Source organism: Eptatretus burgeri, chromosome 11 (assembly GCF_056783735.1).
Source record: "Eptatretus burgeri isolate ZD-2024b chromosome 11, Ebu_testis_v1, whole genome shotgun sequence".
Lineage (NCBI taxonomy): Eukaryota > Metazoa > Chordata > Myxini > Myxiniformes > Myxinidae > Eptatretus > Eptatretus burgeri.
In genome coordinates this window covers 57,699,560-57,711,933 of record NC_140971.1, presented here as the reverse complement: position 1 = coordinate 57,711,933, position 12,374 = coordinate 57,699,560, and the positions used below count along the sequence as shown (strand labels likewise).

General features: G+C 45.6%; 1 protein-coding gene and 1 pseudogene across 1 annotated transcript in view; both read right to left on the bottom strand.

The window, feature by feature from the left end:
- The window catches only part of LOC147017166 (cyclin-G-associated kinase-like), a 102,413-nt gene extending 90,123 nt beyond the window's left edge, over window positions 1-12,290 (bottom strand). Inside the window, exons 1-3 of the mRNA XM_085846597.1 lie at window positions 12,078-12,290; window positions 6,176-6,237; window positions 2,378-2,437 (exon numbers count right to left, since the gene is read on the bottom strand). Of these exons, the coding sequence (XP_085702723.1) occupies window positions 2,378-2,437; window positions 6,176-6,237; window positions 12,078-12,204 (249 nt within the window). The 5' untranslated portion in view covers window positions 12,205-12,290. The remainder of the gene's footprint in view (window positions 1-2,377; window positions 2,438-6,175; window positions 6,238-12,077) is intronic.
- A 52-nt stretch (window positions 12,291-12,342) lies between these two features.
- LOC147017165 (uncharacterized) overlaps window positions 12,343-12,374 on the bottom strand; it is a 3,612-nt pseudogene continuing 3,580 nt past the window's right edge.

Below are 12,374 nucleotides of genomic sequence, written 5' to 3'. Positions count from 1 at the left end.
AGCCAAGTGGGCCTAATTCAAAAAATAATAATACTAATAATAATAATTCTGGCTGCCAGACTGATCAAATTGAAATTTAAAACATGTATTCCCCATTACTACGGGATCATAAATGTGAAGTTTCATGTCGATTGATTAAGCGGTTCCAGAGAAAACATTATTTAATATTTTCTTCAATCCAATATGGCTGCCAAACCATGTGACCTATCAATTATTACTTAAAATTGTTACACACCCAAGGCTTGGGGGAACATTTGTGTGAAGTTTCACCTTGATCTGTCCAGCTGTTCTGGAAAAGATGATTTTTAGAGGTTTTTGGGTAAATAAAATATGGACGCCAAACCATGTGATCCATGATGTCATGTGTGTGAACACTTTGTTCCTCGTGGATAGGTGGTCATACACGTAAAGTTTCGCCTCGATCTGTTCAGCCACTTCAGAGAGGAAGATTTTTGAAGGTTTTTTTTATTTCTTTATTTTTAAACAATATGGTTGTCGAATGATGTGACTGATGACGTCCACAGAAAAAAAAATTTGACCATTTTATCCCAAGAAGACCCTCAAAAATTTTCAGATTGTTCAGCTGTTGTGTTTAACATATCCAATTACGACATCAAAAAAAAATCACTCATTCCCCACGAGGAGTACTTGCGATGTGCCAAGTTTCAATTTTTTCCTTGGTGCGGTTTGAGAGATACAAAAAAGTCCAAAGTTATTTGGTTTTTCCAACATGGCTGCCACACCACACGGCCTATGATGTCATAATTATCATTAAAACATTCTTCATGAATAGTCTCTCCAATGGTGGCAATTTCATCTCAATCTGGCAAGCAGTTGCGGAGAAAAACACGAAAGTTCTGTGCGGACAAACAAACAAGACCCAAATGCAATAACCTCTCCTTCGGCCAGGGTAATTATTCCAAAGCGCACTCAGGTGAGCAACATGACCAATGGTGTCGTCAATACTTGAATAACAGCAAGAGGAAATCCAGGAGCAAAAACAAAACAAAACATGAAAACAAGTACATTCAAATTACTCCAAGCATAATGAAAATATGATTAGCAGAATTGATTTGAATGTAAATATTTTTAAAGATACTCCATCTTGTATATTATTTCCGAGTTTGTGGTTTCGTGTCGCGCTATCTTCGACTTTGTTCTGCGCTCGAGTAACGTGATATTCGGCTTACATTATCTCAAAGACCATATGAGGTGCATGGTAAAAAAAAAAGTAAATAAAATGGTTCTGAAACAGTGAAATCGTATTCCACTTACTGCATTAAAGTAAAATTACGACTGATACTCTGCATCAGTTCCTTTCTCAAACACACCCACCCCAACATGTCGCGCAGAGCGCGGGTTATGCGAGTACTAATTGAAAGATCAGGTGAAATCCGATTTCAAGAGAGAAATCCTCTTTCTCAGAAGAACTTTTTTTTCTGCCACTTTATAACTGCTGAAATAAGAAGCTCCTCATCATTCTCACCTGGAAGGGAAAATGTAACCGGTCTGTGAGGTGAGGTGAGAGTGCGTGTGCGTGTGTGTCCTCAGGCAGATCTATTTTAACATCGAGCTCCCTCGAGTGGCCAAATTTAACATAGCACCGAAAGTGTGTCAAAAGGGTCGCCGTGACAAACATCCCAATTGGGCTCTTCATTATTAAATGCCCTTGGTCTTGTTCAAAAGTAACCCCTGTTGATATAATATTTGGTTATTTCTTTCCTTATGGCATCAAAATCACGAATATGATGGGTTTAAAAATATATGTAAATACAGAAGACTAGGTTTATGGAGGAGATAAATGGCACACGGCAACAGGCTTACAGAATGGCAGAGGGCAAAACAAAAGCAGACAAACAAAAAGGTGAGAACATGTTGCAAACGAGTAGGTGGCAGGAATGGAAGGGGGAGAAGAATAAAATATATATTGGGGTGGGAGAGGGGGAGGGTCGGTGAGTGTTGAAGAGATCCGGAATGGGTGCGAGAGGAAGCATGAAGTGATACAGGGCCAGCACTCCTTCCAGACCGGAGGTAGGAGCACAAGGACGGACGCAGGGAATCGGTTCCACAGACAAGAGAACAAAACGAAATGAAGGTCGAAGGAATGGAGGTGAGCAGATCGGAAAGGTGAAAATAGTCAAGTCGAAAACGAGAGCGAATCGCAGAGATGACAAAATTACAGGTATATTTTGCATCACATGCTCCAAACACGATGCATGCGCATTCAGCTGTGAGACCATGTCTTGCCATTTACCCTTTGTACAACGCATTATCGTGCTGATATAGTCAATGACGATTTTCTTTTGCAATTCTCTCAGTCCTGACAGGCAGCGTTGTCAATGCGTTCAAATGTGGCCATTACATCCACAAAGGATACCATGAGGCAAACCTCTTGCATTATCGTCTTGCTCTTCTCCTCATCATCAGAGAGTAATCGCTGCCAGAAGGTTAAAAAAAAAGAAAAAAAAACATTTGTCAAACAAAACAAATAATACGATTCACCAAACGCTCGGCACATTTTCCCTTCTCATGCAACAAACAACATTCTTACGTTAACATCTTCACCTGAAACCTCTGTTTGGTTTTCAAAACAAAGGGCGTGTGATCGTGTGCAAAATTATTGCCAAATTAGTCCCAGCTTTTCCCAAGATTTAAGAGGAAACGAGAAGGGCACTGGGTAGAGTGCATACCTCCGCCCTGTGATGCCTGATCCACAAGAACATATCGGGCCAATCCATTTTTGAGACCTCATGCTATACAGTACTATATCGTTTTTGGCCCCATCTCTCAATGGTGAAGAATCACTTTAAAAATTAAACAATTATCGTATTCAGATCTTCACCAAAATCGAATCAATTCTTCCTTGTCACACTCCCAACGTGTCCACCAAGTTTCGTCCGAATCCGTCCACAACCTTTTGAGATATCGTGCTATATATTGTTTTTGGCCCGATCTCTCAATGGTGAAGAATCACTTTAAAAAATTCGAGTAGTCGGATCCGGATCCGGATCTTCACCAAAATCTAATCAGTTTGTCCTCGTCACACACCCAACCGGTCCACAAAATTTCATCCGGATCCGTCCACTTTTTGAGATATCCTGTACACAGACAAACAAACAAACAGACAAAGGGGTGAAAACACAACCTCCTTCACCTTCGGTGGTGGAAGTAATAAAAGTACGACATCAAATAACATTTGTGAATTGCTTTCGATGGTTAATATCAATTCATTAAGGCTTGAACCTGGTTTACATACAACGATGCAAGATGATAATTATCCCAAAGTGCACTCAGGTCAGGAACATGAAACCTCCTAGTTTTGAGGGTTAAATGACAAAGTAAGGAAATTGACAAAAAAAAAAAAAAATCTGATGGAATGCAGAAGGCTGGGAAAATTCAGAAGCAACATGTTGTCATTTCAACACAAGAAAAGTATTCAACCTGATGCAATATGTTTGCCAAAAACCAATCCTATCCTTATTTAAATCTTCACCTCTTTCACAGTGCTGGTGGGATTGTCTAGACCTACAGCTATGTGCACTCACCTGCAAACTATCTGGACTGGGTTGTTGGCTTCGAATCTTGGCCCAGCGATAAACTCCCACCGTGGTGTTCCACAGGCAGGCGACATCAATGTGTGTGCCGTCCCTCGGATGGATGTTAAACTGGGTGTCCCATCTGCTAGCATTAGTTGGTAGACATTAAAGATCCCACGGTGTCCTTCACAGTGATGAGGTGAGTCATCACCGGCACCCCCAGCCAAATGACAAATTCCTGTCCAAAGGGCAGAGGCACTGCATCCTCTTTCATAAGCACCTCTCTTCATCCCTTGTCTCCACCCAAAATAAAAAACATTAATCAGCACACTACACATTGGCTTGCTGGGATACACCCCTCTCTCCAAAGCTCCATTCCACCCTTGCAAATCTAGTTGGTGGAAATTAAAGATCCTGAGAAGTGGTTTTCAAGCACAGTCCATCGTGTGTCAGCAGCCTTCACGGGGTGCTCGACAGGCATGGCATACGACAGGGGTTGTTTGCCCTGTGTGCTCGGCAGACCTGGCATATTGCGCTGCTCACATAAATGGCTGTGCCAAGAAGGGAGGGAGAGTGTGCACGTACAACAACCTGGCTACATTTCCAGAAATTCTGCTCAATAAGGAGTTTGGTCCGTTCCAGTTGCCTGGTTTGAATCCAGCAAGTCACCTCAATGCAACCATAATGGTCAACTGATCCAAAGCTCCCGACTGGATAATGTATCTAAAAGCCACGATACCATGCAGATCGGTCGAGTGGTACGCTAATTAGCACCACTGTCTCGTATCTAACGAGGCAAAGTGAGTCTGAGACTCGTGTCACCATCTCTGTATGTGGACTTAACCACCACAGGTAATTATCTCTCAACGGGCTTTCTTTAATCACCAAATGAAGGACCACGGCAGCCCAATTTCACCCCGAGACAAGGTATATCTCCTATACAAAAGAATGGTTACAGGAAACAGAAGGAAGCAATAATGAGAAATAAATGACAACCCCTTACCTCCAACCAATGCATGCCCACGAAACAATAAACGATCAGAAGATTCTTTATGTACGAAAGCGCTATTTGGGCCCACAGACATACCCCGGGAGATAAACAACAGGTACAAGTGTCAAGACAGGAAATATCCGAGCTATGCCAGTACACAATTTAATCTCAGCGGTTGCAGAGAAAAAACAAACAGTCATGTTCTGTGAGGACAAACAAACAAACAAACAAACAAATGGGGGGAGGGGTGAAATCACTCAATGAGCAACACTTGGCAAAACAGAACAAAGTCAATTGGCACTTGGTAGAGCGCGAACCCCCGCCAGGCTGAACAGTTTACGTCTTGGATCCCACTGATGGGCTGGATCTGAACCAAAATCGAATCGGCTTGTTCTCATCATCTAACCGACTCATCCACAATTTGTTGAGATATCAGGATATATATATATATATATATATATATATATAGTTTTTGGCCATATCTCTCAATATTAGAAATTAGGCCAAGGTTGACCTTTTGACCGTAAAAATAATAGGTGGTTGAGTTCATTGATCCGATATGCAAATTTCAAGTCAATCGGATGAAAATTGAGGATTTTAGAAATTGCACACAAGTTGTTGACCTTTTGGCACATGCTGACTTCAAAATTAATTTGGTGGTTGTACTCTGTGAGCTGATGTGAAAATCCTGTTTAAATTTCAAGTCAATTGGATGAAAACTGACAACTTTGGTAATTTTGGCCGAAGCTGACCTCAAAAATAATCGGTGGTTGAATTCATTGACCGGATATGTAAATGCTCTTCAAATTTCAAGTAAATCGGATGAAAAAAAAAAAAAAGACAATTTTATAAAGTTGACCTCAAACAGTATCCTGGGCAGTAAATCCCCACTAATCGATAACACAGACCAACTACTCTTCAGGTCCGATTGTGGTGACCTTGCACACCTCCGCTGTGGACACCACCCACAGCTCATACTACAAACACAAACTCGACATCACCGACGACACCTGTAACCTCTGAAAGGCCCCACACACACAACAAAACACATTATGGAAAACCGCACGGTCCCGGCTCCACTTCGACAAGAGCACGTCATCAAAGAACTGACCGGGGCAACACAACTACAACAACTCCACCTCCTCCTCACACATTTTTTGCACTTTGAAATATTACACTGTCAACATAATTAACCTGTACCAGATTTTCATTTTTTACCAAAAGAGAGAGGTTCTTGCAGCAAAAGCATCGAGCTTTGACGTCAGGCGGGTACACCATGCAATGACAAAGGATACATTTATGGGGGTGGGAGCGGTAAATAAAGTAATAAGGGATATCAAAATAAGGCAAATCAAGAAGTGAAAAAAGAAAAGCTTTCCCATAAATTCAACAGCCAACCGATAAAATTGAACCATTGGCACCCACAAACAAGTCACAAGGTTGCCATGACAACAAATGAACCCTCTAACATGCACGATTATTCATCGAATGTCGATCAACAAACATCTAAATAATACAATGACAAATCAAAGGTGGAATACCATCAATCCCATACATGCTGGGGAAAGATATTAACCCGTTTTACACAATCTACAAACACCTATTCGTTCACAACAAGCATTTCTCAAATAACCGGTCTGGTACCTACCTTGAGCGCGTATTCACGACCATTCTCCAAATCCTGTGCTTCATACACGAATGCATATCCACCTGAAGAAAGAGTGCAGTATTAAAACTGGAAGGGCACTCGGTGGAGTGCACACCTCCGCCACGTCATGTCTGATCCACGAGAACATATCGGGCCAAATACATTTTTTGAGAAATCATGCTATACAATATGATATCGTTTTTGGCCCGATCTCTCAATGGTGAAGAATCACTTGTAAAAATAAATAATTATCGTATCCAGATCCGCATTCGGATCTTCACCAAAACCAAATCAATTCTTCCTTGTCACACACCCAACATGTCCACCAAGTTTCATCCGAATCCGTCCACAACTTTTTGAGATATCGTGCTATATTGTTACAAATCTGAAAGCCATTTGCACACAAACAGACAGCAATCCCCGTAGCTCAGTTATCTCGATAAGTATGTGTTATAGTTAGGGTCCCATCCCCTATGTCTAACGGGAATTACATGTGTGCGCTGCGAAGTTTCTTTTACAACAAAGCCCCTTCACCTCTCCGCACCACTGACTCCATCGGCCACGTGTTTTTGGCTGAAGGCATGGACGGAGCCTCCATTTACTTCAGATCGAGGCTCCGCTCTGAGGAAGGGCATGGAGCGTTTGCTCCAGCCAATGGGCGAAGGGCGAGCAGGGCCAAGGCGCTCCGACCAATGAGGGGAGGCCACTGATCGCCCGACAACCCCTCGTCCAATCAGGAAGCGAGTGGGAGGGGAAGAAATCCCTCGGACCTGGCAAGAAGAGGAGAGTGGTTGTCAGGGCCAGTGTACAGGAGTCATCATGGCGATTGGCTTTGTCTTGGTGGCTTTTCATCTGCAGTAGTGGTGGCTTTTTGTGGTGGTGGAGGCCGAGCAGCCAGGGTCGTGGACCCGTGGATTTCAGAACGTGGGTTTGAGTCCCACCATGGTGGTTAAAGTACGGTGTGACCGCACGAGGCGGGGAGGTACCCGACAAGGCCCTGGTCCCCAGCTTGCCTTTCCCTCCTGGGCTGAGGAACCGAATAAAGACCCCACGGGGTCCATTGCATGTGTGTGTGTGGGTGTGTGGGTGTGTGGGTGTGTGGGCCCCATCTGCAAGTAGAAATTGTTATGTGCTTTTGTTCATTCGGATAACTCTGCTCTTTGTGCTCCCCTGCCGCCCTGATAAATAACCCCCCAATTGTTCAATGTACCAGCTCGTTGTCTGTCACTTTCTTTCATTGACCCAGCATGGTGTGTAACGAGAATTAGAGAGGCCGTGTGCCGTAAGTGTCATTGGGACCGGCGCGGCTCTGGTAACTACCACTCGGTATGCCGGACCCGAGTCGGTACATGCGACTCGGTTCGGACAGAGTGGGCCGAGGGTGTGGTTTCCCTGGTAGCTAGATGGCGTGAGTACTTAGGCAAGTTGGAATTAGACAAGTGGACCCTACCTCACGCCGTCAAAATATTGGCGACCACGGTCCTTTAAGTGACCCGTGACCTTTCGGAATTGTCCAGGAGTCACGACCTAAATTCCAGGTGTTCGGTGGGAGACGGCTCAACTGCTCCCCCAGTGGTCGTTTATCGCCGCCGAACCCCAGCCCACAACAATATGTCGTTTTTTGGCCCGATCAGTCAATGGTGAAGAATCACTTTAAAAAATTATCAGATCCGGATCTGGATCCACCTGGCACAACTTTTTAAGATATTGTTATGAATCTCCGCCCGCCCGGCGTGCGAGCGACCGCGTTCTCTAATAGCGGTCGTTTCGCCCACCGAACGAGCAATTCAGTCACGACTTCCCGGAACAACGCCGAGAACCAGTCACGGGTGTGCCTTCAACGCACACCACGGCCCAGTCCGTATTCTTTTACCCGTGCGAAATATTGATATACCCAAGTACTCGCGTGGGTAACCTACCGAGGGACCGTACCTCGGCGAAGGCCTGTTTGGACACAAACCGCTTAAAAGGTCCGTTCCGTTCTGGGATAACCGAGCGGGTATTATTGCCAGACCCGATTCTATTTATCATTATTATTAAACCAACTTAAATCCCACGTTGGTTATTTAAAAACCAACTAATATTCCGCAATACAAGATGGCACTTCACTTGGGGAAAGAGGACACGACAAACGGGTTAACATTTAAAGAAGCACATTTATTTATCCACACATACAGAGGAACGCAACAATAAATGCAATTGATTGATGAAACACGCATGCAGTCATGCAACCGAACAAGCAATGTGCTGGACGGCCACAAAATATGAGCAAGCACAAAGCACTACAACCGACTATTGTTATTCTTCACAGGCACTTAACAGTTCTACTTGTTGGGACTCGGCGCCACATCATTCACACAAAGAAACAAAGAAAAGACCACCCTCATAAAGGGGTTTCCTTATTTGTTGGAGTAGGAGGCTACCATTAAAAAGTAGCAGGTTACCATCACTGCGAGCAAAGAGAGCGCAGCTGTATGGCCGGGGTCCAGGGCCCACTTAGGGACCTGGAAGCCAGAAGATCCTAGATGGCTGGAGATGCATTCCAGCATGATTTCTGACATGTAATAGTTCTCATATTATCATGCTGTTGGGGTGGAAAACTCCACAAAAACAAGTGGTTAGGTCTATCCTGCATGTAGTTGCATTAACATAATGACTGACTGACTGGTTGACTGAAATTCAGCTATACTGTACAGTTAGTTCAAGCAGCTTTTAAACAGGGTTCATTAATTTAAGGCCATGGTTTAGGGCACACCAAGGTGTCTGGAAGATGGAGTATCTAAGCACTTTTAAAGAGTCATTTTAGCAACATTTGGGCCATACCTTAGTTCTTAATAGGGAGATGATACTGCACATGGTGGAGTACAGTGAGCAATCTGAAGTAAGTGTGACATAATAATAGTGTAGATGAACTAGCATTCATTAAGGAAACCATATTCCATTTCTCGGATGTCAAAACAGGGGGATGTAGAGATTTTGTGGTGACAAAAAATTAAAAAGAATTAAAAAAAAAAAAAAAAAAAAAAAATCGAAAAATTGGCTCTGAAATAAGTAGGCCTTTGACATTTTTTCTCTGAGTAGACGGCTGAGGGTCGCCAGTAACCGGCTTCTAAGGAAACCCCTGCTCATAGACAAGGGGGTCAGGCTGGGCCCGTAGGCCTTTATGGCACGGGACTTGGCAGACAGAACGAGTCCCACGAGATCGTGCAGGTTACCTGCACCCTCGTGGTGCGAGTCTCGACGTCTCGTCCCCACGGCAGCTATTCGCACTTCGCGCACCTTCCCCGTTGGCAGGCGAGCTCTTTCCAGCTCTCCCCACACAAACGCGCAGGCTTGCGAGACACGGCAGGCAGGGTTGTACCTCCAGCCCACGTCTCCTTCGCGACGCCCGGACCTCCCCCGACGGACTGCTCCAAGCTCCCGACTCTGACACGAGCCCAGACCTCCACGCAGCTCCTCGGCTTCTCCGAACCCCGACAGACACTCTCTTCCACCCGACCGACCGCTCCAAGCTCCTGACTCGGACACAAGCCCAGATCTTCACGCAGCTCCGGCAGAAGCAGCCCAGGTCCTTCCGCGGCATCTAGCGGCAGCGACGACACACAGACAGACAGACAGACAGACAGACAGACAGACAGACAGACAGACAGACAGAGATAGAGAGATCCAGCAACGCCCGAGAGAAAGAACGAACGCTCCGTGCGCGCTTTTTATTGCCCCCGCTCCGCCCCTCCGCTCTCGCCCCACCCTCCTTCCAGATCATGCGGGAATCTTCCAGAACATGCGGGAACCTTCTCGGAGGAAGCGTTTTCCCACCAAATCGGGGACGCTCCCTCGCCGCTGTATTTGTCTTCTTTCACAGCAGGGTGTAATTCACCGTGGAGACGCCATTCGTCCGGGGAAGGGGGGAACGGGGGCTGCCTGCTTTCCCTCGACGAAGGCCAGGCCTCTGGCAACCGTGTGCCGAGGTGGAAACGTGGTGATGTGGTTATGAGGGTTGTGGTTAAGGTGGTTGTGTGAAGCGGTCGGTCCAAAATAACGACAGCATAGAAAAACGGCTACCTGAAGATTCACAGCCCTGTCCACACGAATAATACCCATTAAACAACGGTGGGGAAATCTAACTGAACACACACTTAGCAATATAACTGAACTAAGGACCTTTATGGTGTTCTGCGAATTCCCAACAACCACAACAATATCCTGTACAGAGAGACAGACAGACAAACAGACAGAAAGGGGTGAAAACTCAACCTCCATCTTTGGGTGGTGGAGGTAAAAAGAAATCACGACTGATATTCTCCAGTTAATCCCTTCAACTGAAGCCTCTGTTAAGTTTTTAAACAAAGAAGTTTGGTCACTCAACCTCCTTAGTGTCACTCTCAGTCACAATCCTTCTTGGGCAAACGACATTTCAACATTGGCCTCCAAAGCCAGCCACCAACTGGGCATCCTCCGTCATATAAAGTCGTTCCTTGGCACACCCTGAACTCTTATCCAACAACAATGCCTTCATTGCAGCTTGATGGAGCACTGCTCTCCCCTCTGGGCTGGCTCCCCTGCCTCACATCTTGCTCAGCTTGGAAACCAAGGCCTTCAAGATGATTGTAATCTCCTGTGATGAAGCTGAATGTGTGGGCCTATCACTTCACCATCGCCGACAGGTTGATGGTCTCTGTTTTCAACCCCTCCGTTCTGGTCTTGCACCCTCGGCTCTTTCCATGCTTTGTCCCACCCAGGTTTATAAAGCAGGCACAAGGTCCACCAGCAACCATGTTCTGGTAAAACTCACAAAATCCAGAATTACTGCTCACTTCCACTCATTTGCTCCTCTTTATTTTCTCATCATGTGGAACCAACTTCCACATTCTCTTCAATCTCATTCTTCCCTCCAAGACTTCAAGACAGCTGTTCACCAACATCAAAGATCATCCCCTATCCAAAAACCATGATCTTTTCTACCTTCGTTATCAACAGCACCTCCCCCACCACTTTCCAAAATTCTATTTTCCCTCCTTTCCTTATGTATCCATTTTGTCCACCCCAAGCATCCTCTCCTGCCACCCAATGTTTGTCCAAGTCTCCCTCTATCTTGGCCTTCAACTCTGATGATTGCCCCTCATCCTGTTACGTCCTGATCCGTTCATTGTACTAGATATTCAACAAGCCACGACTATGTACACAAAAAAACCTCCCTCTCTTCATTCCGAGCTATCTCTATTGCTGCAACCTCACCACAGACTGCCCTCGCGAGTTATTCGAAAGTTGAACAAATGGAGAGGACCACCAAAGACGACCCTTTCCTGGGGCGTCATTTGATCTCCTACCGGCCCTGCTCATCCATGTTGGACACCATAACCGATGCGTGTGTGAGCAAGCGAGCGTACGTGCGTGTCTGTGTCCTGTGATGTACAAGGAGGCTCCATGGTGAAATGCCTTGAGTATCCATTCTTTAGTCGTTTTTATGGTCAGTGGTTCGAACCTTGACCGAGTCACGAATACCAAATATAATTTTATTAAATTGTAGGTACGTGCTGCGAACTTGCTTGATGATCAGCATTTGCAACACTGGATAAATGATCAACCAGAGGTTGGCAACCACTGTGAAGGTCGAATTGGCATCATCGCCTCTCTTATTGAAAATAAACATCTATTAACAAAACAAAATAACGATTCATAATCCGAACGTGGAACAAACAAACAGCGATTGTGACGTCACCAAGGAAACGCGGTCCCGGTCTGTGACGCCTCGTCGTTTCACCGGAACCAAAAAAACGCAACAAATCGAGACGTAGAGCGACGGACTTCAGCCGGGAGTAAATGTGTGGCCAGGCGAAATGCCCGTCACCTTCCCCGACGGGAATTCTAGCCCAGACCGAGGCCTCAACCGCAGCGGACTCACCCTCAGCGATCACTCGCTTCACGCCGAGCCTCAGATCTCCGAGCTCCACCGTGTGACCCACGAAGTCGTTGTCGTCCCTCGTCGCCGACCCGCTGAGAAAATCGAAGGCCGACTGCAACAGGGACATCCCGGAGCAATCGCTGTGACTGCGCAGGCCTCGACTGGCCCGCCGGCTCGCCGGGACACGTGACCCAATGAGGAGGAGCCAACGCTCTGTGAGGTGGAGCCCGCGCTTTTTGATGAATACCTGTTGTGAGGTAAATCTTTACATTAATACTGCTGGAAATATGATTTGTA